At 47.9% G+C, this 27,017-nt stretch overlaps 1 protein-coding gene across 6 annotated transcripts in view; it reads right to left on the bottom strand.

The window, feature by feature from the left end:
• The window catches only part of ASAP1 (ArfGAP with SH3 domain, ankyrin repeat and PH domain 1), a 284,215-nt gene that overhangs the window by 199,259 nt on the left and 57,939 nt on the right, over window positions 1-27,017 (bottom strand). For all 6 annotated transcript variants that reach the window (XM_054691980.1, XM_054691978.1, XM_054691982.1 and 3 more), the window contains one exon: window positions 25,609-25,735. In XM_054691980.1, coding sequence (XP_054547955.1) covers window positions 25,609-25,735 — 127 coding nt within the window. The remainder of the gene's footprint in view (window positions 1-25,608; window positions 25,736-27,017) is intronic.

Genomic DNA, 27,017 nt, shown 5'->3' with positions numbered 1-27,017 from the left:
ATAAGTATAGTGGAGATAAAGAGAATATTAATTTTCTTAAAAAATGGGTTCACAGAACACAGGGTTGGTTCTAGGACAGGATCACGGGGTCTCTCAAGCCAATGAACTGCATCACCTGTCTTTCTAGTGAAAATACAGCCCGAATGTGGCTGAACTAACAGCAAACACTTTTTTTTTTTAATTAAAATGTTATTTCCAAATAGTTACACACCAAAATGTTAATTTTGATCATCTTTACAGATGATTGAAACTTTCTTGTTATAGCTACAATAAACAGGCAGGCTATTATTTTTTTAAATCACAACAAGGTATTTCCTACTTTTGAAGCAGAAAGGTTTCAATCCAATAGTCATGAGATCAAAAGGTTGGTATTTTTGCTGAGGGTGTAGATAAAACAAAACTACCACGATTAGATGCACTTATCCCTTCAGTGGTGTTCTGGAGGGTCCTCTGTGACGAGCAGGGCGCTGACCCACAGGAGCTAAGACTTCAGGGGCACATGCTGAGGCACCAGGGAGCTTGGCCAGGAGTCAGAAGGACGCACACTGGAGAGGTCTTCTTAAGGAAGTGACATCTGAGTCAGTGCACACAGAGAGTAGGACCCCTCTGGCAGAGAGGAGGGCAGGAGACGTGAGGCAGCAAGAAGCCTGCAAGCTGCTTCTGCTCCTTTGGGAAAGGAGGGTGAGGAGGCAGCAAGCCCTGCCTGGGTTTGGCTGCTAAAGAGAACGGACACCACTCCATAAGCCACGCAGGGCCCCCAGGGCTCACTCAAGAGTTACACCTTCACCTCCAGGTAACAAAAACTGGGTGTATCCAGCCCGCTTCCAGGGTACTGGAAAAAGAAAAACGCATGGTGAAATGCGGTCATAAAACTCCAGCACGGCACTTTATTTACAGCCCAATTCTGCTACAAACCTCCGTCTCCCAAAACCTCTTCCCGCACGCTACTCAAATTCAGCTAGAGTTCAGGAGACAAAGTAGAACTGTCTGCTTTATACTTTAAAACTTGAAGACAAGTAACCAAATTTGAACAGAACTTCATAAAGCAAGTGAAGTTATCTTGATATTATTCCAGTACCACCGTGACAGCTTAAAAATTACTTCAAGCTATATAGCATGTGACCAAAACAAATGTTTATTTAACAATTCAGAGGAAACAAAACACAACATGAATGAAAGATCTATTATATTTCATGTGTGGAGTGATTTCCTGTTCCTTTCACACTGCTGGCAGCCCCGGACCGTATCAGAGTGCTTCTCATACTACAATGTCAACAAAAGTCCTTTTTCAGACTCTGGAAAAATTGGACATCTTTCTCAAGCACCAACACCTCTCCAGATAATAATGAAAGAACAATGCGATTAAGAACAATCGCCTCACTAACAAAGCACTTTTATCATAACCTTTCCCTTTAGACCAGCCAGGTACAGACCTTCACACCTCCCTCTCAGCCTCTCTCCTCTCCTTGACTACCTCCAGGTGCTCACACTCGTTATTCCCAATGTTTCTTTGGTCACACTGCTTTGTCACCGACGAAGGAAGCATAAAGATGGCTGATTTATTCTCTCCTCCCTTCAGAGAGAACTGGGGTTCAGAGAGCTAAAGCACACTTCCTGCCATTACTTCCTCCCTTAATGTAACTGTTACCCTCCCCAAGTCTGCATTCCCTTTCTCTCCCTTTGGGGACACTGCTCATCGTCATCACCATGACAATGACCAATAACTAACTGCACACCTACCACCCACCAGACCCTCCACCAGGCATCTGAATTCATTCATTCATTTCATCCTCACTATCACTCAACGAGGTCAGTATTTGAACCCTATTTTACAGATGGGGAACCCAAAGTGCCAAGAAACTTGATGCACAGAGAGGTTTAGTCAACAACAGTGAGCAACATGGCCAGGATCCAAGTCCAGGGCCCTCAGGTTCAAACCCTGGTCGGTCACACTTCTACTCAGAACTGGCAAAGTGAAAAAGAATCACCTGTTCACATCTACTGAAAGAGGGAAAGACACTGAGCAAGCCAGAACCAACAGTGTCTGGAGAGTGCACAACCACCTTAGTGGAAAAAGAGAAGAAAGTGCAGGGAGCGGATTCTAGCCGGAGACCTTGCTTCTCATGGGTGAGAAAGGAGAAGAGTCGCCCTGCTCCTGGGGTGTCTGCTTCATACTTCATCTGACTGTCCCACTCCATGTGACTCCGGGGGCTCTCCGGCCAGGGAGGCAGGGGTCCACCGGGGAAACGCAGCTCATGAGAAAGCCCTGGGAACAACTCGGGACGGACTACTCTGCAAGCGTGAGCCTAAATAAGTAATCAGTAAAACTGTCACGGAAACTATTTCATTTATGACACTGCTGAGTCAGTCCAGTGATTTGCAATAAGAGTTCAGGATGATTAAAACAATAACCACCACCACCACCACCCAGGGCAAACTCCAGGCATCTTAATGAAAATGAGTTATGATGACTGGGAAATGAGATTTCCAGGTGAGATATGGGAATGGAAGCCCGGGGTGGAGGCAAGCTGCATGTAACAGGGACTGCTCGCCTCCAGATGCTATCAGATGACTGTCCACCAGAGACAGACACCTGGGATTAAAATGATGCACAAAGCAGCCTCAGAAACAGCCCTCTGCAAACAACCAGGCCTTCCGCTCACACGATCCAAGATCGACGCTTACTGATGGAATGAAAGATCAATTGATCCAGGGCAAAGATTCCTAACGCACAATTAACAACGACAGCAGAGAAGGCAGCAAAGTTAAACAAGGGCTTGTGTGTGTGTGTGAGTGTGAGTGTGAGAGTGTGTGTGTGTGTGTAAGGCAGTGGATCAAAGCTTCTCATCCTTGCTATTCATTGCGCGGCCCGCACACCAGCATCAGCACTGCCTGAGAGTTTGTTAGAAATGCGGATACCGGGCCCTACCTAAAACCTGCTGTCAAAAGCAGCATTTTATAAACTCCCCAGGTGATGTGTATGTACAGTCTGTAAAACAGCAGCCTAGGTCTATGAAACCCATTCAAAGCAAGGTATGTAAAGACAAGGCAAAAAACCCCAAGAAACTTAAATGCATGACATTCACCTACAGTATTTAAGAGGAAGAGCGGTGAGGCTGGGTGAACGGGGTCAGCACCCATTCTGCCACTCCACAGAAGGACCCAGCACTCTTAATTTTTGATTCAGCGGGAACATGATGAAGCCCAAGGGGAAACACCACACTTTTGATAGTCCTCATTTCAATGCTGGTTACCACATGAGGGGAAGAGAATACCTATTTGCATTTTCAGTAAAAGAAGGTCCCCAGCATTTACTCACCAGGTAGCCAGAAAGGGATAATTTACTCTGCACCCAAACTGGACAGACATTAGCCCTAAAAGAATAGCTAAAATGGTATGAAACCACCAGAGAACATTTAAGAGGAATGATTTCTCCATCAAAATGTTCCAGCTAAAGGCAAAAATCTCCTCACATCTCCCCATAAGAAAATAGCTGGAACTTCAGCAAAACACAAGCTTACCAAGGACTCTGAGAACATTCTGGGCCTGTAGGGGACAGTGCGCAGTGGTCTGGGTCCAGCAAGAGGTACAAAAGGATCTCTTCCCTGTCAAGCTGCTTCTACTGGCAAACCAGCCTTCAATAAGACATCAAAAATTAAGTAGTACTCAACTAAATTTAATAATGCAATAAATGAACTATTGGGGAGAGAGGCCCTCTCGCTATAGGGACTTCCAAGGTGTCCAGTAGGTGGCTTGAAAAACAGGGGAGAAAAGAGCACAAGGGACTACAGTGAAGGTTCGCGGGTGAATTGGTGGTGGGACTTTAAGGTGAATACAGAATGATGTAAAAGATATAAATAAAAAATATATATTTTTTTTAAAAAAGAAAAATGTTATCAATGTTTCTTTTTTTTTAACAGTCAATGTAAACATAAAACACACAGCTTGTCTGTTTATCAAAGCTCACAATTTGGCACCAGAACAGGAAAAGTTCACAATGTTTCTAACATGAAATCATTGCCTCTTAAAAACAAATAAATAAAAACAATTATATTCTTCTGAGGGAGAAAAAAGAAAATCACCCACATAGAAGCAACCAGCAACTAAACATGAATGCCATTCACAAGGCCAGCTCCAGGGAAATGATTCACTGGAGCCAACAGGTACCAGCGGTGGGCGCTCCCTCAGGCTTTCAGTCCAGGGGTAACCAAGCCGAGGGGCAGGTGGGGGGAGTTCAAGTTCCAGCTCCAACTCTCACACTAAAGGTGTTTGACTGAGCAGGTTCCAGCATTTACTCGTTAGTTGGCACGGACAGTAACTACCCACGAGGCGACCAGGATGAGAAAAGAGACAAGAAGAGAGCGAGACTGATATCCCGACTAACTTGCAAAAGTGGGAATGGACGACTGAAATACAAAAATATCGTTCTTCCTTCTTTAGATATGCTGGCCCAAGCCCCTGGGGGATGAGATCTGGGACCTGCTCCTTCCTCAAGAATCATCCAGAAACAAGAGCTGCTACAGACCCTGCTCTGTTCTTTCTCTTGTATTCAGGGACAAGGTCTCCCCAAGGTGGACACAGCTCATCAAATCAATGTGCTAATAGTTAATGTGCGAATAAGAAAGTCTGGACACCAGCCAGTGCTCTTAAGCAACTCAGGTACAGAAACTCAGGTGCAGAAACAGACACCGCCATGTGTAGAGGCCCGCGTTAACTATTTGGGACTGGCCCAGAGCACGGGTATGCCAGCAGGCCCCGTGTGAGGGCACAAATGAAAATGGAGCACTTGTAAAGCAACTCCACGGAGGAAAATATAGCTGAGTATTCTCCTTGAAGGAATTCAAATGTAGCTGGGAGGAATACAGTGACCACTTCTCAGTGTACGATGGTGGCAGCTCCAAGGGGTATGTCAGATTAACAACAAACATCACTAAACTGTCTTCTTCAAGAAATGTAAGCCCAGCCACCAGCAGGGCCCTTGTTGTCTGAGGGAGATATGCAGGTCTGGGGGCAGAGCAGAACTGCAAGGCACTAGAGAGGGAGATGGAGACCTGGCAGACAACTCTCAGGTCCCAGCTGCTGAATGAATACATCACTCTGGGGGGCTCCTCCAGTCTCGGGCAGACTCTCACTTGGAGGCTAGTGAATAAATGATGTGTTCCTTCAACGAATATTTAATGAGCCACACACACTCTTGAAATAGGTACTTCCTAACCCATAGAAATAGAAAACCAGCAAAACATAGCCCTGATGGAGATTTTAGTCTAGACATTGGCAGACCCAAGAATCAGAAATGAAAACAGAGGATGCTGGTGTCTTGATGTGTGCCTTCAGCATAGCTACGAGCATCCTTGGTCTCACCAAACTAGATCACAAGGTGAGGGATATTAAAAAAAAAAAAAAAAATCATAAGCTGCCAGAGAAAGAGTGGGAATTGTTACATCCCCTCATCAGCTGGAGGCTGACACCTAGCACTGCCCTCCTCTGTGGTCTGCATCACTGATATTTGTCAGAGAAAGAATTTCAGACCAGAAAGAAGGGGTGAAGGGGTGATCTCCCAGTAAGCCACTGAGAGGAAGCAGGAAAAAAGGCAAGAGGGATGGAAACGCAGTTGGTGTCATTAAAATTCTGCCACAGAGATTGAGACAGATCACACAAAGGGATAATTCTGAAGTTCTATGATGAAAATCACAGAAAAACTGCAAGGTCCAACATTTCATCTCACGGATGTATTGCTGAATTCTTAAGAAAATTGCTAGCTTCTCCATTCTTAATTTATTTTCATTCTGAAAACAACCCTTTGAAACAGCTGCCAGAAGGGATCCAACGCCACTATATACTCTATCTAGCCCTTTGGTTTCAGCCTCTTTATGTTTTAACAGAAATTACACATATCACGAAGAAAAAGATGCTATGCCTTGGAGAAAACGAGCTGTAACCATTGCATCTATGAAAATAAAATGTTCCTGTGTGTAAAGGAAAGGGGTGGGCCGAGCAGTCTGCACAGGGCATGGGAGTCGTGGGAGAAACAGCCTGGTGGTCTTCTCCCCGAATGGACAGCCCCCACTGTGGCTGGTCAGTGACCCTCATGTGAGGTGGCCTGGTGTGAAAAGCAATGGTTCTCAAGCATTTTGGTGAGAACCCTTTTAAATTTTTAAAATATTAGAAGACCCCAAAGAGTTTTGTTATTGGTTGAAAGTGGCTTGTATTTGATATTGGCTGTAACAGAAATTAAAACTGAAAACTTTCCCAGAAAATGACACCATCACATATCATGAATCTCTGGAAAATCGCACTACGTATTTATGAGAAAATAAGACTGAAAAAATGCAAACAGTGCCCTGGTACTATTTTGAAAATAGTTTGTAACTCAGAGCCCCTGAAAGGGTCTTTGGATACCAGAGTCCCCAAGACCATACTCTTGAGAGTCTCTACAATGACAAACAGCTAAGCAGACAGACAAGCTCACTCCAGAACTGGTAGCAAATAAGGAAAGACTTGGCCAGTCAACAACTAGGAAATAATGGGACAGGCTGTGAAAAGGGCAGGCTTGATTCAAAAATATTTTAAAAGATGTTCATGTGTTTTGCAAGTTAAATTAGACTTTTAAAGTTTGATTTGCATCCACTTACTACAACTATCATCTTAATTCCAGATGAATGGGACATGCTTCAAATAGATTACAGGACTATCGATCATTAAACATCTATTATCAACTGGCAACTGGGCTGAGCTCCTTTTCCTTCTGTACGTGCCTCTGATTCCTTACTCGTAATTAATGCACCATGTTGCTTTCTCAGAAATAAGTCTCCACATGTAACAACAACAAAAAAAGAGAGCCCCTGTAATAAATTTTAAATCCTGAAAGCTAACTAAGCATGCTAATGATCTCCAAATAATCACATCCTAACGTCTCCATGAAAGTTAAAAGAAAAAAACCAGAACTATTGCAGTTAATAAAAATTAACTGCTAGAATGAAAATACCCTGCATACTGGAATGTTTGCATACTCAAGTTTATATGAAATCCCAACCCCCAAGGAGATGGTACTAGGAAGAGGGTCTTGGGAGGTGCTTGGATCAGGAGCGTGGAGCCCCCATGAATGGGATCACTGCCCTGGAGACCTTCCCTTCTGCCACGTGAGGACACAAGAAAAGAAGCCAGCAGTCCTCGACCCAGAAGAAAGCCCTCCCCAGAACCCAGCCACTGCCAGCACCCTGATCTTAGGCTTCCAGCCTCCAGAACTAGAAGAAATAGATCTCGGTTGTGTATCAGCCACACGTCTCGAGTATTTTGTTTTAGCAGCCCGAACTAAGACAGACCGCTCCTACCAGGAATTAACAGCTGGGCGTGAGAGGTGGTGGTGAGGAGCCTTCCTTGCATCCCATGAAAATTAAAATATTAAAGGCCGGCAGCACCTAATCCACAGCTCCTCAAAGAGCTTCTGTAACACCGGTTTCTTTTCTTTCTTTCTTTTTTTTTTTTTTTTGCATTTGCATTTGCTTTGGTTTTTCTAAGCTTTTTAACTTTCCTCTATCTCCAACCTGAAATGTCTGCCTTTCACCAAAACATTCTCTCTTCTGAGCTTGAATAGAAATTGGCAGGCAGCCAGTCTTACTAAGCACCGCTCCTCCAACCCCTGCCTTGATCCTATAATCTAATCAGATGTCCTGTGGGTATGACTTGAGGTTTGCAGTCACCATGTATAGTGAGCATTTGCTGTGACCCCAACAAAGAGCATGAGGGTCTAACCACCACCACTTAACTCCCTTTCACCTCAAATGTCCTTTCAAGACCTTTTATGCCCATTTTACAGATGAAAAAACTGCCTCAGAGGGGTGAATGCAGCTTGTCCTAGATCACACACAGAGGCACTGAGGATCAGATGATCTAGGGAGCTGATGACACCTCACATCCTCACATGATGACAGCCCCATGCTAAGGTACAATAAAAACAGTACAATCGAGAAGAAAGCACAGTCACAAGTGACGCCGGAAGCAGGCAACCCAGGGCACAGAGGCCTTAAGTCATTTGTCCAAAATAGTACTGTTAGCAAGTGGCAGTGGCAGGCCTTGTACAGTACCTACGTAATGTTGATTGTGGGTTTAAATGAGTGAATTCAGTTAACTTAGATGGCATCTGACTTACAGCAGGCCTTTAATAAAAATTAACTGCTAGAATGAAAACGCCCTGCATGCTGGAAGTGTTCAACAAGAGCAGCCAGCAGCAGCAACAGCAGGTGAGTCAGGCAAAGGCAGAGCTACTCCCCAGTAGCTTGAGTGCCCGCGGCCCCAGCACACATTCTGCAGTATCTCAGGGCTCTAGCTGGTCATGCACATCTGTGCGGAATTTTTTTCGTTTCTGCTACGAAAAGTGAGCAATGGGGCATGTGGTAGAAACTGGGTGTGCTGGGTAGCAGCGGCCCTAGCTCCATCCCCTTCTGACTGCATGGCATCTCTGAGCCTGGGCGTCCTCAGCTGAAAGCAGGACAGTCTGCTCTTCCTGCCATGCCAGAAGTCCTAGTGTTATAGGACAGGGAGAGGGGCACCCCAGACCCCCACAAACCTGCCTATTCTACATGGGTTCTGCCATCCGCCGCATCAACACAAAACATATGACACTTTAATGGGAAGGATCTTTAATAAAAACTAGGAAACAATACAGGTAAGGCAAAGAGTCTAGTTTCTAAATGAAGCACCCAAAGTTACCCATCCCCTCGTGGGTAAAACTCCATCCATATGGGGTCGGCCCAGAGCAAGGCCCCAAAGCCTGCCACAAGTCTAAAACATCTTCCAGTGGGGACCCACAGAAAAGGGTCACAAACAACCAGACAAGCCCGGAAGGAAAAGAGCAAAATCAACATCAAGATAAAAGCTGCCATGGTCACCTCCCCACGGGTCTCACCCACATCTGTGTCACCCAGTCCACGACCAAAAGACAAGCAGTTTCTTTACGTGTCTCTAGGCTCCATGCGCCTCTTCCAGGTCTCCTGGCTCCATCCTGCTTCCTTCCTCAGTCTCTTCCTGCAGCTTCTCCTTTTGCTGCTCAGCTCCACCCTCCCTTGGGTGGGGCAGGGAACCTCCCCCTTTCCTGGGGACCACCCTGTTGCAATCCCCCCTTTTAATTTTTATTCTATTTTTTCCTGGAGTGGAGGACTTTTGCTTTCCACAATGGACAAATACCTGGAGAGACTGGTTTTCTTTCACACTGGAACCTGACAAAACGTTCATCTGAGACTGCATCCCAACCTCCATATATTTGATCTTCATCACCATGGAAATGGTGGCAAAAAGTGAAAGGGGGGAATTGTTAGGGGGAAAAGGCAGTCCCAAAGCAAATTCCATACAGGCTTTGTGGACTCCACCCCCACCCCAGGTCAAAGCCAAAGACACTGGGAACTCCAAATCCCATCACCACCAAAGGGAAGGTGGCTGGGACCTGAGGGTGGGGTTAAGCAGCCAGGTGGATACAAAAGGCAGACACGTGGGCTTTGGGGGCTCTCTCCATTTTGGGGCCCTCGGCCAGCTCGCGGCATCCGTCTAGCTCTGAGAGTGACTTTGGGGTTTCCAGGTCGTCGGATCGGGTAGGACGCATTAAAGACTTTATTTCCCTATTTTCTCCCTGAGTTGTACATTTTCCTTATTTCTTTTTCTCTTGTAAATAAACCTTTTATTAACCCTTTTGCGTGTGTCTGTAGTAGAGTATTCATAAGTCCCTTTAAAGCGCGCGGGTGAGGACCCACAGCCAGGAACCCGTTTAATATCGGGGTCGCTCTATAACACTAGGAGACAGCAAAAAATTCTGACGTGCTGCTGCTCTGGCCAGCCTGTCCCAACAGGTCCCAGCCTTGTCTGCTGTTGCTCCCAGCTAGCGGTTGCTGGAATTTCTGTTGAGGGCTTGTCCAGAATTAGAGCTGCTGGTCTCACAATCAAAGTCACAGGATGGGGGTAGGACAAAATACAAACCCTCACGTTCTAGTAAGCTCCCTGCTTCCCCACCTTGGAGGGCCAACAGAGAGTAGGGCAGCTGAGGAGAGAGAAATGAATCCTGAAGTCCGAGGAATTCTAGGTAAACTTGACAAATATAGAGCAACCGGCCATCGGGGCAAACTTTAAAAGGAAAACTAGGATCTCTGCAGGGAACAAGCCACAGTCAGCTGACCAGCCCAGCTGCTGTGGCGCTTGAACACGCCACATCTCCTTCTTGGAGAGCAGAAGTTGTAAGAATCAACCAATTTACAAGCCAAGAATAGGAAGCGGGGAGAGGAAGGGGCAGAGGAGTCGGTGGGACAATCACAAGGTCCAAAGTAGGGCAAATGCTTCCACATGAAGGCAGTTTTGAGAACTTTCTAAACTGTTTTTCCCCCCTGACAAAATCATCTCGGAGCTCAAACACAAAACAGAAAGCAACTACTTATAAACATAAAACACAATGTGCTGATCAGTAACTGTTTAAATCAATAAAAGCACTAATTTAAAGAGATCTGTATGGTTCTGTGCCCTGCGGTAGGGAGTTGCTGCAAACTCAGGGTTGATGAGAACTCTCAATGATCTGGAAAATGAGGTGGCTGACCTCCACGGTCTCTGAGGCTCTTGCTGACTCTAAAATGCCAAGATGAAATCTGCTAAGTCCTGAGATTCCTCCCGTCTCCTGCCTTTTTGGCTCTACAGATAACACTTCTCCCAGACTCCCCTTACCTTACCCTCAGCTGCTCCATACACAGGACAGGTTCCCCTTGGCCTGATTTTTCAAGGCCCCGCTCGCTGTGTGTGTGATTTTTGTTCATTCAAATGGGGTTTGTTCTAATGGCTCCCTGGCATGAGCGACAGACAAACGAAGGAGATAAAGTGCTGTACTCCAAACAGTAAAGAGATAGACCTGGAACTAACATATCAATATAGAAAAGATTGACCTGACTAGAGAAGGGGATGACCCAAGACAATTTTCAGTTTTCTAGCATCCCAGTTGTCAAGAAAGAATGGATGTCTGCAAGGCAAAGGAGAACTTTCCAGGGAATGAAAAGCAACCCAGTCCTCCCTCAGAGGTAGAAGACAGACTAACACTGCAAAGGGTCCTATAAGAGAGTCAAGCAGTGAAACAAGTTAGGTGCTCAGGCTGCTTCACAAATGAACACAAATGCACTCACTCCAGATAATGAGTCACGCTGGGTGCAGGGCAAATCCCTCCACCTGCCTTCCAGTAAACCTTTCTAGGGGAAAGAGAATAAGCAGAAACAAAGTATCTGATTAATAAATATTGGTATTATATATATTTTTAAACTACAAATTTTAAAATTTCATTTTAACCACTTTCTCTTAATAAACTAGGATGCCTAAGGCAGTGAAATCCAACAAATCCGGCTTGAAAATTAGCTCTACTATATGCCAGTTGTGCAAGCTGATCTTTTATTATTTATTTTATCCCTATAAAAGGGAGAAACTCCTGGAAAGCTGTCTTAAGGTTTAGAAGTACTGACATACCTAAGACTTAGCACAATACTAGGTTCCAAAGACAAGCTGACTAAGCTGTGGCTATTATGATGTTATGGTGGCTCCGGAATGCTTCTTAAAAGACTACTCATTCATTGCAATGGATGCTGAAACATTTCTGGAAGATTTCATCACACTACGTTTTGCTTTTTGGATGGGGAAGTGTATTTTGGACCTTTTTTTTCCTGTTTATTGGATTTTTCTAAGCCAACCTTTAGCGTGAGTTAGTAATGCCACATGGTTGTAGAGGGGTGTACTAGATCACACTATGTCACTGACGTGCCATGACGTGTCACATAAAGCAGGAAGCAAACCCGACACAACTCTCAACTGACAATTTCAGAATGAAGCCCACCTACCACACTCAGCATGCCTCGGTGGGTGCACCAGGAAGGTCACCCCACAGCCCCAAGTGGCTGTGTGATTCCAGGGTCGCAACGTCAAGCTCCAGGTCATTACCCATGCTCATCTCCAGCACGCCCTTCAGTACCAGCTCTCAGAAAGATGAGTTAATGTGGCTTAAGGCACCTATTCCTGCTTTGCTTCTCCTTCTCTCAGGATGTTCCCAAGGTGGCCCACCTGACTTCCAGGAGGATCCCCCTCTCTAAAACAACTTCCCTCCTGACTTTTCAGACAAGTTAGTTAAGAAACCACCCAACTAAGCTAATTCACAACCACGTGTAAATGATGTAGCAGAACTGGATCTGCCAAAGATAGCTCCTAACCCCCGAGGAGTCTCTCAGCTGGAGCAATGTCCCTGTCCCGTGGAGTTCCGAAAGGGGGGGGTGGAACTGTCTTGCAAGCAGGGAAAAGGAAGAGGAGCGAGGTGACTTCCTGGCTAGGAGTCTTCCACACAGTCCTCAGAGTGAAGGCTTTGTCTTTATTCCTGAACCCACCAAGGCCCTGCCTTACACACTCACCGCCCTGAGAAGCGGGAATGTTGGCAGGGAGGCTGGAGGGGGCAGACAAAGACGTCACCACTGAGGGGCTGAAGGGCTGGTAAGGCAAGGCTGCCTGCTTCCCTGCGACACTGAGATGACACTAGCACTCAGTTCTCCACTCTGCTAAGCAGACAATTTGCCAACACCCACACTCATTCCTTTTCATCTTCACTACTCATAACCTTTAGCACGCCAACACATCAACAAGGGCAACAGCATACCCAAAGTACAATTTTTTCCTTGGCAGAAATGTTTAACTCAGAGTCCCTACGTGGAGAAAAGCACTTTCACCGCATGTGCCCAGGGCGGTGGGTGTCACGTGGACAGGCCACCTTTCTGGGAATCTAGCAATGATAGATGTAGTCAAATAAGCACTGCTGGTGATTCACCGCTTTCAACAACAGTCCTCTGGGGCAACTGCTAAGTCAACTGTTTAAAACACACAAACTCCTCCTAAGTTGGGGGCAACTTAAGGAGTAAAATATTAATACGCTGACATGCTATTTAAAATGCTACTGGAGAGTTTTTACCAATATGGGAAAACATTTATATTGTTAAATGAATGCTCAATATGTTAAATGAATACAAGCAGGATATAGGGTATATCTGGAAGAAAAAAAATGTGTTAACTGATTATTTCTCGTTGGTGGAATTATGGGTAACTTTTAAATTTCTTCTTTGATACTTTTGCTAGTTTCCACAAAGGGAATACATTTCTTTTATTCTTCGATATAAAAAAGTTAATAGGACCAAAAGTAAGTTAAGAATCAATGATTGTAGGGCCTCCCCAGGGCGCAGCGGTTAAGCGCTGGGTTGCGAAGCTGCCCGCAGCCTCCGCAGTGCTGGTTGGATCCCCGGCTGCTCCCCGGCCACTGGGGGAGGGTCCCACATGGCGCACAGACCTCTCCTGCCGCCCACTGCTCCCCTCAGCAGTGTACTTCGGTCCTTCTGCCTGCTCTGCTCCCCGCTCTGGCTCTGGTGAATTCTCTCACCCTCCTGCGCTTCTGACTGTACCCAGTGTTTGTATAAATAAATAAATCTTAAAAAAAAAAGAAAAAAGAAAAACAATCGATTGTAGCCCATGTTAAGGGACACCAGAGAGATGCAATTGACACCAGTCAGGCTACAGAAACACTACAGGTCAAAAAATTCATTTCTTCAACTAATAAATTACAAGGACAAAAAAGGGAGGGATATCCATAAAGAAAATTTAAATATGTGTCAGTCAATTTTAACATTCGGATCCTGATTTGAACAAATCATTAAAAAGATAAAAGATAGCTGAGAAAATGTGAACCTTTAATAAAAATGAGAAAATATTCATTTTTAAAAAATAATTATAGGGCCTCCCAGGTGGCGCAGCGGTTGAGCACTGGGTTGCGAAGCTGCTCGCAGCCTCTGCAGCACCGGTTCGAGCCCCGGCCACCGGGTGAGGGTCCCACATGGCGCGCAGACCTCTCCTGCTGCCCGCTGCTCCCCTCAGCAGTGTACTTCGGTCCTTCTGCCTGCTCTGCTCCCCGCTCTGGCTCTGGTGAATTCTCTCACCCTCCCGCGCTTCTCACTGTACCCCAGTGCTTGTAAAAATAAATAAAACAAATCTTTAAAAAAAAAAAAAGGTATTAAAAAAAAAAGACTATGGGAGACTCTAATGTTAAAAAAAAAAAAATATATGATGGTTCAGTTTTTCCCCCCAAGCCCTTATCTTTTAGAGATAAATCCTAAAACATTTTATTTATAGGTAAAATTAAACAATATCTGGGACTGCTTTAAAAAAAATCAGGGTTGCAGGCCTCCTCGGTGGTGCAGCGGTTGAGTGCTGGGTTGAGAAGCTGCCCGAAGCCTCTGCAGCACCTTTCGATCCCCGGGCCACCGGTGGGGGTCCCACATGGTGCGCAGACCTCTCCTGCTGCGCCCGCTGCTCCCCTCAGCAGTGTGTTTCATCAGTCTGCCTGTTCTGTTCCCCGCTCTGGCTCTGGTGAATTCTCTCACCCTCCCACACTTCTGACTGTACCCAGTGCTTGTATAAATAAATTAATTTAAAAAAAGGTATTAAAAAAATCAGGGTTGCAAGTATAAGGGAAAGCAAACTGGCTAAAAGCAGGTCTCTGCTGAAGCTGGTGGCAGGGACGTGGACATTCTTCCTGTGTCTCTACTTGGGTCTTTGTGTAAAAGTTAAGACAAACCAACACTGTGAAACAGAAACACGGCCAAAGAGAAAGCTACCTGAAGGACTAACTACAAAGGGGGGGTGATGGGGGGGTGGGGGTGTTGGTATCTCATCAAGCGAAGTCACAAAAATACCCAAAAATAAAACCCATGTTTTTTTCCATCCCAAAGATATTCTTTAACATCTTGACAAACATCTGCGTCCTTCAGATGATGAGCTGTTGGGGGCAGGGACAGGTGAGACTGGTAAGTAATCTCAAGCCTCAGCAGATATTTTCTCAGTCTTATGACCTTTGACAAGTCATTTTAACTTTTTGAGCCTCAGTTTCCTCATCTGCCAAATGAGGAAATGGCAGCATAATTGCTCGGCAAAGTGTGTGGGTGCAAGGAGACTATATATGAAAACACTCTGTGCACTGCTCGAACTGAGTGCCAAAAAAAACAGTAAACCCCAGGCACAACTGCTCATAAAATCATGAGTCACCACTTACCATTCATGATGAAAAATCAGAGGTCAGCTCATTTTGAAAATACCAATTCTCTCATTAATCCCTTTGATATCACATCATGAGCTGGTTGTTCATGTTGGGTAAGGTAAATTATCTAAATTTACAAGCCTCCCACTCAACCTGAACAAATCAGGAAGGAAAAATGCTTTCCTTTTCCACTGGCACACTTCTGCTTTGTTTGTGTGTTTGTGTTTGCTTCCAGTAAGAAAGTAAACACTAACCCCTACCCTTCCGTTCCCGTGCACTCAGCAGCAACACCACTCAGCAGCTACATCACTCGCAGCAAACCCTGGTTTGAGTTCTGGCTTCTTCCTGTACTTGTTGGGTGACAGGAGGGTTAGTTCATTAGCCCAATTATGACAAACTATCCCCAAAACTAAGGGGAAAAATGCCACTTCAGTTAGTATCTTAATACTGTCAGAAGTTCTGAATTCGATTCTAACCTAAATATCTCATGCTTTAGCTGAACCTATCTCCTGATCTGTTTCACTAGCAGTCCATCCACTGTATGAGGCATTTTCATCTTGAGGATGAGTCTGGGGTAGGAAGGGCTGGGTGGATTCCTCTCTAAGCCCAGCTTGCCATGGGTAAAACGGGGAAATAGCACCCGCCCCACAGAGCTGCTGCAAGGATTAAATTAAGTGAGATGCTGCATGTAGGGCATCCAGCACTGTGCCCAGCAGAGAGTAGGTGCTTAATTGTAGCGTTCACAGATTCCAAATTTTGTTCAGACTCATACAAGCCTTGGGACGGTGACAGCATATTTGCCTTGGCACCATTTTATTTATTGGGAGGCAGGGCACGCACTAGCCTCGCTATGAAAAATATTACTATTATTAAAGCAGCAGCAGCTGCTGGGCCAGCAGTGAATGCTTATTTTGATTTGCACTTTGTGGAAATAAGGAATATCTAATATTATGTAAGTGCTATGAATGTGAATAAACATTACAAGGAAAAGGAAATGGGCTTCATTTTAAAAAATGATTAATGAAACATAAAGGACTCCACACTTCACGATGATGAAGCTGCTCGAATTTTATTTGTGCACAACTGATCAATGAAGAAGCCAGTTAATGGAAGGAAAGACTGTTAAACAGTTTCTGACAGATATTAACCCTGGGAAAAGGCCGGTAAAACTTCCCAAACAGAGCCCATCCTGGGTGTCCAAGGGGGATTATTTTCGAGCACCATGTCACCACTTGGGATTTACATAGCAACGTGGTGTTTCCTCTGCCCACACCCTGTGCGGAATGCTGATCTGCCCTGACCACAGCAAGAAAGCTACCGCTGGGCAGTACAGACATCTGACTACAGCCCTTCCACGCGTCCCAGTGAATACAGAGCAGAAGGGGCCAAGGGGAAGGAGACCTGCAGAGAGAGGAGCAGAGAGACTAACCTCTCCCTAGGGCCGCTGGGAGCCAGGCATGTACTGCCTTCCCGTCCCTACCTGTTCTCTCCCAATAACCCTGTGCAATCCTGTTCTCTCCAGTGAGCTCTCACTTCAATGAAGATTCAAGATGATGGAGCCAGAAGACCCGGATCCTGCTCTGAGGCCTACCATCACAACCTGTCCATGCTGAAAGGAAAAGTTTAGCCCTACCCTCAGGTAACCTCGCCACACCAGCCAAAGCTGACCAGACCACTTCTTAGTGGTCTCCTGACCCAAGGCAGGCAATCCTATTCTCCCTCCCAGAGGTTCAGATCAAACATAGAGACTTGGCTGCTGCGGGCACTGGAGTGAGGAGCATGTAGAGTTGGGGCTACCATCCTCTTCCACTGGCCCAAAGAAAATATCATTCTGCCCCTCGGCTTCCATTAAATACCACCATGATCCTTCCTGTAAGTCCATACAGTGCCTGAACTAGTATTTTGTTTTGCTGGGAGGAGAGGGAGTCTGTTACTTCAAATAAAGACCCTAGCACTCTTGGGTTTTCTGAGCCTCAACTTCGCCATTCATAAAAAGGAGGAGCTGGATTAGATGGCCCCTCAGGCCTTTTCCAGCTCTGTCAGGTTTATCTGGTAATAATACAGTCATGGTGCCAGGTGTGAGGCTAGGCACTGGAGACAGGGCCACCCCTGCGCTGGCCCCTGGGCACAAAGCTACAGAAAGACAAGGTATCCAGGCCGTATTAACAATAAGAGGAAGAGCTTGGTTTTTTCTCCCATCCAAAGCATACCTGGCAGGGAGAGGAATGGGCTAGCTTGACTCAGACCATTGTGCTTTCTATAAGAGCTGGTACCAAAATGCAATCAGACTGTGGGCCTTACCTCCCTGACGCATGAGGTTCTGATTTTGCTTCTCTAGCTCTGAGTGGCTAAATTGGGTGCTGTCTTATCAAAGGGACATATATTTTAGTTCTTTGGGGGAAATTATACCATAGCCTTGGCATCAAAATTCAGTTTTTATGTAAGTGACCACAACAGCACCAAGACACAGAGCTGCTCAGACTGCGCTCTGGGCCAGAAAAGCCCACCACAAATGCTTCTGTTAAGACCAAGCAGGGTCAAGTGCCTCCAGATCCGACCTAAGCCCTGCTCCACAAATAATCCTAACTCATTTTGTGGACACCAAAAAGAAAAGAAGTGAGCAGGTACTCAGAAATGCAAATGCAAGGTTAGATCCATTCCTCTTTAAGGCTCTTGCCTCCAAACCAAAATAGAATTCCTTGTGGTCTCAATGCTCCAGGCTGTAATCAGCAGAGCACACCACCAGCTGCCACTGTGTCCAGCCAGGGCCACAGCAGAAATGCTCTCCCTGCACCTCCCCACAAATGACCAAAACCAAATACCTGCATTTATTATGTAACAGAGAAGGCAGGGCATTACCCTGAAGCCCTGGAAAAATCAAAAGGGACAGCAATGCCCCAGCTTTGATGCACCACTGGAGGGGACACAGTGGCGGCAGGACGGGCTGGGAAAAAATAGAATCAGCAGCAGCAACCCAAGGAAGCACAGGCAGGGGGCTGCATGAGCAGAGCCCATCTGGCTGCCCTGGTTCAGGGGGACAGCACTGTTCCGCTTACCCCTGGGTAGCCCCCACCCAGGACTGAGTAGACAGTAAGAGTGAGCTGGCAGCCTGTTTCAGATCAAATTGACCTTGCCCAAGACCCCCAACGGGCAAAGTGTTCAGTGCTCCCCTAGTCCCTCTTCTAGGCCCATCTGTGCTTCCAATATCCAGGTCCTTGAAGGAATACAGCTTCTGACCTCATCAGCCACTCTTCTGAAATGAGTCTACCAAGTCTCATCCTATCAGTCACAAGTAACAAACAGTGACAGCGACGAGATAAGAACATGCCGGGCACGATTCTAAGCACTCTGAGAGGAGGCACTAGCCCCATCGGGAAACGGAAGGTTCAGGAAGTTGCGCAACATACAGTGCAGAACTGGCCGCCTCTTCATCGAGGTATGCGTCCCACCTCCCCTCGTTCCCACAGGAGGAGGGCAGATAATTTGGTCAGAGCTTGACATTCACAGAGTCAAATTTTACCAGCAATGACATCACATCATCAGTGCCTCATACGCATCACTCTACTTAATACGCAAAATGCCTTTTATTTAGCAGATAAGGAAACTGAGGCTTGGAAGCCAAGTGAAGCCCAGCCCTCACTTACTCATGTTTAAATACATGTGGGAAAAGCTGCGGCCAAGACCTGGTTCGAGTCCCCAGATGACTAGATTATGTAAATGGAAACCGCCTCTAAGAGCTTGCTTGACGCACAGACATGAAGGCAAAGATCTTAGTAGTGTCTGAATGTCCAACACCACAAATGCTTCAGTGACTCTTACCCAACATCAGGGAGGGCTGCTGTGGCCTCATTCAGCACACTGTGTGAGCTGAGGACTCATACCAAGGGGCTGGTTAACTGGTCAGGTTCCTAAATTCAGGCTTACCCTCCACTCCCCTCCCATACATAACCATTGAGGGGTGTGGCACTGGAGAAGATCCCACCCCCAAAATTATTTACATTCAGCCCTAATTGAGAGTGAGTGCAAAGAGCCTGTGTTAGGAACTGGGAGACTTGACTCGAAATACCTGCATAATTTCCTTTCTGACTGTAGGCCACAGTCTCCACATTTGAAAGTGGCAGTGCTCAGCTGTGTGGTTCCCCATCACTCAGGAGCTTTTTCCCATATGGGCTACAAAACTCGATGGTTCTTCCAGCAAACCAATCACAGGAATGATATAACACTTTGCTTCCCAGTTTCAGGAGTCTAATTGGCAATCCAAGCATCTGATCAGCAGATGAGCAGAGCTACCCAGCTGAGCTGATGTATTTCCTCCCAAATCAAAGGTATTTGGCCTAAGAGTTATGCTGAACCACATCATCAGAGATGTCTACTAGTTTTCTGGAAATACTGCAAGTAGCTAACATAGACCCCCATTCACAACTGTCATCACAAGCACCAAATTTGATTTTGCTCCAAGGTTCCTTCAACTCTGAGCTCTACTGACTCCCAGCATCCAGCAAAAAGGCAGGGCTGTGGATGGCCAGGAAGCCGAGGCAGAGAGCCCTGCAGCAACCCAACGAAGAGAGGTGCTGCCTCAGTCAGGGCTACGGGCAGCTCCCCAGAAAGACAGGCCAGTCGCCATCTCCCACCAAGCGGGCCAGGGTGGAGCTGGAAGCCACAGGGCTAGTCTTGCTTCTGCTGAGTGCAAGGAGGACTCCTGGCCACAGCTGCTGACAACAACAGAGATTTCTAGAGAAGTCCAACAAGAGGACTCTGAAGAACAGAGAAAGGGAACCATCTTTCCCTTTCTCTTTACCTCTAGCTTTCTCACTGGCAGTAAAAATCAAGTAAGGATAAGAAAAAATAACCAGGTGACTTTTTTATGAGCCCCGCAAGACAAAAAACTATCAGGCAGGAAGCATATACAACAGGAAACACAGAAGAAACAGAAGGAGTTTAAGATGGCAGAAGCTCTGCACTCAGAACCCACATCTATCCTTGCCAGGCCATCTTCCCTCTCTAAGTTTTTGTTTATTTTTAGGCAAAAGAATGCTAAGGAAGCTACCAGACAGGGGTTTTATTAGATGGTAGATGTGGAAAATGTTTTTAACCCTAAAGATGGATACAAAGGTCAATTAACATTAGCATGGAATACCCGCTAGCAGATTTCAGTCTTGTCTTAGAAAGAGCATGAGTTCTGTTACATAAGTGAATCCTTCTCTCTCTGCTTCTGCAGGCAGAAGCTGACCTGTGCTGGCAATGTCCACAGAAAACTCATCCTAAGTACCTCCAGGTTGGGTCAGACGACTGGGTCACAGAGTCCAGAATTATCTGTGTGGCTGTGGCTTCAAAGGAAGGCTGGTTAACTTTATGATGTTTTATCTCCAAGGGGTCAGGTATAAACAAAGCACATCTTCTTACCTTCAGCCATGCAGGGACCAACCCTGATTTTATCTAAACCCTTTCGATGACTTGTTTGCCTTTAAGATTTAAGACTACAAGTCTGGCAGCTGCTCTATAAAGCAACTATACTAAACTATCAAGTTTACCAGCTTTCAAAATTAAGAGAAGTAACGCAATTGCATTCCACAAGGCTGGGAGCTGATGAGGATGATGAGACTTCAAACCCCGGCCACAGAGGCCCTATGTGTGAGAGCCATGAGCCGAAAATTAAAACGAAAGGCATTAATGAAAGATTAAAGACATCCAGTCACCAGTGTGGAAAGAAGATGCCCAAAAGAATATGGATAAAAATTAGAAGGAACGTGGAAAGGAAGAAGACACATACAGTGAAGTCTGACTGGCATGCACGGGGACCCCACAGAAATGGGACTGATTCCCAAGTCCACCACTTATTGCTCTAGTGACCTTGGACAAATACTTAGCTGCCTAAGATAGGGTCAATAATAACAGTTAGGTGAATGGAGCATTAAATAGCATGTTTAGGGCTTGTAATAGTAGGAGCACTAATAACAAGTGGCTGCTGTTACGTGAAAAAGACTCCCACAGTGAGTCTACATTCCACACCTTCCTCGGTCCAAGGTTCCTAAGCCTTCAAACCTGAACACATCATCTGAATTTGTTAAGACAAGCTAGTCTCTAATGATGCAGGCTTGTCAGCTCCCTTGAAACTTTTAGATCACCCACCACTTGAGGGCAAAGTTGACATCTTAGTATCCCCAGTTCTAAGCCCTCTGCTGGCACCAGACCATCTGTATATTGACTGGATGACTTGAGTGATGAACTTGAACTGCTAGTATGAATGTCCCATGTTATCTCCCTACCTGTCAACTGCTCCTTTCTTTTTTTTTTTTTTTTTTAAGATTTATTTATTTATTTATACAAGCACTGGGTACAGTCAGAAGCGCAGAAGGGTGAGAGAATTCACCAGAGCCAGAGGGGAGAGCAGAGCAGGCAGAGTGACGAAGTACAATGCTGAGGAGAGCAGCAGGCGACAGGAGAGGTCTGCGCGCCATGTGGGATCGAACTGGCGCTGCAGAGGCTGGGCAGCTTCGCAACCCAGCGATCAACAGCTGCGCCACCGGGGAGGCCCATCAACTGCTCCTTTCTATAGTAAGAGTGACAACCCTATTTCTCTTTCTCAAAGGTTATCAGTTTCTCCATGATGATGCAGATAATAACCCCAACACCTCAGCAAGGCTGTACATAGTCGCTGCTCCCCAAAATATGAAGAGCAAATGTTGTTTCTGGATTATGGTCAAATAAATTCCCACTTTTAAATCTGAAAAAGCACAACTAAATCTTTGAAAGCATGGGTGGGGGGGGGGATAGCATATTTAAGTATTACAATCAAGAATTCCCTGGAATTCTTGAAGAACAATGAAGCCATTTAGGAACTTAGGTACCTCCGTTTCATGAAACCAAAATTAGAAGCTGCAATGAGAGTGAAGTCCCCTATGTTTTTTTCAAAGCTGCCGAAATAAGTCTTTGTAAATATTTACAATATCTATTTTACATCTTAACTGTTTAAGCTATTTCCTAAATCCATTTACTTAGGAGTCATTTGTGCTTAGAGACAAATCACTTCATCTCTCTGGGTCTCAATTTCTTTTCTTTGTAAAATGGAGAAAGTAACTGACCTTCCTTCACAAAACTCCATGAGGGTCAACAGGGGTCAGGCATGTCATATGCATGTAACAGGCCTGGTCCAGAGCAACTGCCCAAGAAATGGACCAAACATGCCCCCTGCACTGTCACCAAAGACAAAGTGCTCGTTCAATGCCCAGGCACATCTTCACCCGTCATGCTGCACACTCTCTTTCACCAAGCACTGACGTGACCCAACCTAACTGTGAAGTGGAGAGTCTCACCTCTCTCCCATAGTGGGCCTAAATGCCTGCTTGGCTCCCTCCTCGGGAAACTGTCTTCGAGTCACTTACTCATAACTTCCAAGTGGCCACGAGTAAAATGGCACATCTCTGTGCTTTGGTTGCTGAATAAGCAAAACACTGGCTTTTTGCTTGGAAAACACTCATTCACCAGGATGAAACCTTGGCATCCAATCCAGCCCTGCCTCCCAACGGCAGCCACTCCCTGTGTGCCAGCCAAACCACGACTCCAGTCATGTGAGACCCTAGACCCTGAAAGGTGAAGTCCAGAAATAAACTTTGCTTCTTTTTACCACCTATTTCTGACCCAGTTCCTAGAGCGCTCATCGTGGACTTCAAAAAAACAAAAACCCAAAACCCCAATATTTACAAAGCACAACACACTCCTGGCCAAGGAGACAGAGCAAATGCAAGAATGTGGGTAAATCTGGGATTCCCAAGCTGGAGATCTAATACAGTTTTTAAGTTAAAATTTACGTATCCAAAATGAGGGATCCAGAGAATAAACACATTTGCAAATAAACAGGAAAGCATTTTATTACCAGAACCAGAAAAATATTTTTAAAAAAGATAAAAAGAGCTCCAAGCTGCCGAAGCTGATTCCTGTTCCTGAGTTTCCACACGACCAAAAAAGTACCCAAAACTTTTAATGCCTAAGAATAACCACAAGATAACACAAACAGCAACTGTAAAGCTTCCAAGTATCTCACTTGTGAAGTCTCTTCCAACATCATTTTGCGATTTGCTGAAAATTGTTTCCTATATTTTGAGGGTAATAACCTTAAAAGCCTTATTGTTTAAAAATTTGAATTGATTCACTTAAGATATTTATAATAATGTACCCCCCCCCTTCCATACGTGTAGGCTGAGGAGGGGGAATAATATCCAACAATAACATCCAACTGATTATCTGTCAGGAAGAAGCTAACAGGAGTATTTCACATTTAAGCAAAAGGCAACCATTCCTGAGTCCAAACTCAAGAAATATGACTCAAGAGTTAAAATGTGCAGACGGAGGACAAAGACTTCTCGACCGGTACCGTACCCAACTTCAGAAAAAGAATTACGAGATCATTATGGCATTCGAATAAAACACTCACTGTTGTAGTTCTGAGAACATGTGTGTTATCAATGTCCTCCAACACGTGAGCCTTTTCAACCGTCTAGCCTGGCTCCAATTCCTCCTCAAGTTCAAATGGGACCACACTTGGGTTATGATTGATTTATTTTTCTATCTAAGCTTGTAAAACACTGTTCCTCACACAAAAATCCTTTCTGTTGCATTGCTTTTAAATTTAGTTACTTCAAATTAAGATCAAGAGCAGCTGTTATCCTCTGGAGTTGCTGCAAAATATGCTCACATCGCCCTGACAGACACTATAACCAACTTACCATTATCATACCTTGCGTAAAAAGAACGGTCATATTATCTGAATGCACAGAAAGGGAAAGTTAAAGTAACTGACAGCTCTATTAGCAGGGCCTGAAGAACTTATCTAGAAGGAAAATGACCACTCAGTCTAATCAATGTCACATCCTTTAGAAGCATATACAATTAGTACAGAAAAAGGATGCAAAATGTTCCTGTCTCAGCATGTCCTAATTTATCACCATTAAGGGAAGGACAGATCCATCCTGGGGTTAGAGTCCTGGCAACACTCTCTAATCCCAGACACCAAGGGCTGGGATTGTGCAAAGGACTTACAGAGACCACCCCTCCCCCCCAACCCCAATCTGTTTACCTTTCCAAAAACCTAGTTTAGGTGGCACTGCTCCAACCTTTTCAAACTTCAGTTCAATCACCCAACACTAACTTGAGAAAGAACTACAGACGTATCACCAAGTGGAATAAATTTTCAGATTAATTCACAGCACCAGACAGGGTAGGCAAAATGGGAGCCACAACAAACATCTCTCCCCTCCTAGCACTTAGAACCCAGGGCTTTGGAATACCAGTTCAACGTGTAACCGGGTCCGAAGAGTATTAAACCACAAGCCCAAACGTCTGAACATTAAGGAGAGCTGGCCATGGTGAACTGAAATCAGAAGCTCCCCAAACCTCAAATAAACCAACCACACAACGATCCACCCAGGGAAATTGATCTTGCTTCCTAACTTCCCCCAGTGCGGTCGTTTTCAGTTGAAATAGATTTGGCTTGTTTCAAGGGGAGTGCTGCTTTATAGCCCTTAAAGATGGTGCAGAGTTCCAGGGCAAACGTCCTGTATTTATTAAGGTACCGGGGCTTCTGCAGCTCTTGGGATTGTGGGTTTCTTTTTACCTACCCACCCCACCCTACTGGCTAGTCACTTAAAATTTTCAAGGAAAACACTTTGCCCTTGGCCTTCCGCAGCCCGCCTCTCCTCCCGGTCACCCACAACACACTTCCCTGGAGGGTCTAGATAAGCAGAGCTGTTCTCTGCACCGTCTGGGTCCTCCCTTGTCCCCACTGGTAAGCTTTTCCCTGCAGCATCGGCCTCCACTCAGTCTGGGTGCCCTGTGGGCAGGCTGGCTGGTGCAGCAGCCTCCGGCTCTCATCACTCAGGCTGGGGGGCAGAGGAGGGACCTGCCTGTCCAGCTATCTTGCCGCACAGGGCTTGAGGCACAGGGCTTGAGGTACCGGAGACCAGGAGGGAAGAAGCCTGAACACAGGAGTTCCCCATCATTCCTCGGAATATTTCCACCGGCGCTGGCCTGTGCAGCTAATCCGGCCTGGCAGAGCCGGCGCCGGAGCGGGGCATTCGCTGACCATCTCCCGGCCTGGCTGGTGACCTTGGCCACGCCGCGTCGCCTCCCTGTGCCCCCAGGGCCTGACACCCCTACCTCGCAGGTTAGGAGGGGCCACAAGGGGTCGGAAGGCGCGCAGACCGCCCGGCCCCCAGCAAGGACGCGAGGCAGAGAGAGGGGCGTCCCTCCTCTTCCTCGGGGTGTCCGAGGCTCTCTCCGTCCTCCCCCGGCCCCCAGGCCTGTGCGATCGGCGCCCGGGGAAGTGGAGCAGCGGGGCTGCACCCCCCAAGCCCCCCGTTCGCCGGGGAGCAGGGGAGGGGGGCGGGCCGAGGGGGTGTGGCTCCCCCGGCCCCCAACTCCCTTTCCCCCGGGCCCCGCCGCCGTCCGGACGAGCCCCCGCGCGGGAGCCGGGGCCCGGGGCCGGGGGGTCCGGGGCGGGGGCGCGGTCGGGGCGCGGGGCGGGGCGGGGGCGCGCCTACCTCCTCCAGCAGCGTGACGGTGTTCCTGCAGTTGTGCAGGCGCGTGGTGAAGCTGGACGTGGTGGGCGAGTTGTAGTCCTCGGTGGTCTCGGCGATGAACTCGGACACGGAGATCTGGTCCGGCATCCTGCCGGGGGGGCGAGACACAAGCGGGGGCGGGGGGTGAGGCTCGGCGCGGGCTCCCGGGGCCGCGGGCCGCCCGGCGGCTCATGAACCCCCGCGCAGCCGACCCGGCGCCCGGCCTGGCGCGGCGCGTCCCCGCGGCGGAGAGAGCGGGCGGCGGGCGGCGGCGGCGCGGGCCCCTCAAACTCGGGGCGGCGCGGCGGGCCGGGGGCTCTCGGGGACCCGCCTCCCTCCGCTCATGCCGCCGGCGGCTCCTCACGCGGGGTCGGGCGCGGCGCGGGGTCCGGCCGGCCGCGGGGGCGTCCGCGGGCCGGGCGGCTCGGGCGACGGGCGCTGCCTCCTCGGGCGCTGACAGGCGGCGGCGCGGACACCGACTGGCGGGCGGCGCGCGCGCGGGCGGGCGGGCGGGCGGGCGGGCGGGCGGCGCTCGGCGGCGGTCACGGGGACAAACAAGGAAGTGCTCTGCGCACGCGCCGCCGCCCCCCCGCGCGGCCCCCGCCCCGCCCCCGCCCCCCGCGCGGCCCCGGCCGCCCGCGCCCCGCCCCGCCCCTGCCTTCCGCGCCGCCTGGCCTCCCGCGCCACGCCCCCGCCTTCCGCGCGGCCTGACCTCGCGCCCCGCCCACGCCGCCCGCGTCACGCCCACGCCACGCCCACGCCGCCCGCAGCCCGCGCGCTCCGAAAGGGGCGCCCGGGGTGGGGGGGGTCGCGCGGCCCGCGGGGCTCCGGAAGCTCGCGGCCCCCGTGCGGCCGCCCCCGGGGCGGTTACTTCAGCGGCTGCTTACGCGAGCTTTCTGCGGGGGGGGGGGGGGGACAACAAAAGTTGCGCGTGATCTTTTTCAGCCCCGCGTGGGGGCAGGAGGCGAGGCCGGGAGAGCGCGGCCCCGGGGGGCGGGGCGGCCTCGGGGGCCTCAGCCTGGGGCCGGCCGGCGCCCCCTCTTTCCCTGCGCGGGGCGCTCAAGCCCGTGGAAGCGCCGGGTTCGTGCAGTGCGCTGGGGCCGCGGGCTGCAGGGCCGGCGCGGGGTGGGGGGGTCACACCAGCCTCTGACCTCTCAAGCCCGGGGCTAAGACGAGGTGGGGGTACCGGGGGGTACCGGGGGGTACGTGCTGTACAACGTCAGCAGATGCCAAATTTCTGCGGAGAAACTACCCGCAGATTGCTCATTCCTCGGCCCCGGCAGAGGGCGAGTTTGCCAACGAGCTCGAGCTCCATCTACGCAGCCCGAAGAATCCGTGTAGTTTCTCACCACTCACGGACTGGGATGAAATTAGTTTTTAAAAGTGGGGGG

This window comes from Talpa occidentalis, unplaced genomic scaffold, assembly GCF_014898055.3.
Source record: "Talpa occidentalis isolate TD23 unplaced genomic scaffold, MPIMG_talOcc4v2.1, whole genome shotgun sequence".
NCBI classification, from domain to species: Eukaryota; Metazoa; Chordata; class Mammalia; order Eulipotyphla; family Talpidae; genus Talpa; species Talpa occidentalis.
The sequence above is the reverse complement of the archived record's forward strand: the minus strand, read 5'-3'. Positions and strand labels throughout refer to the sequence as shown.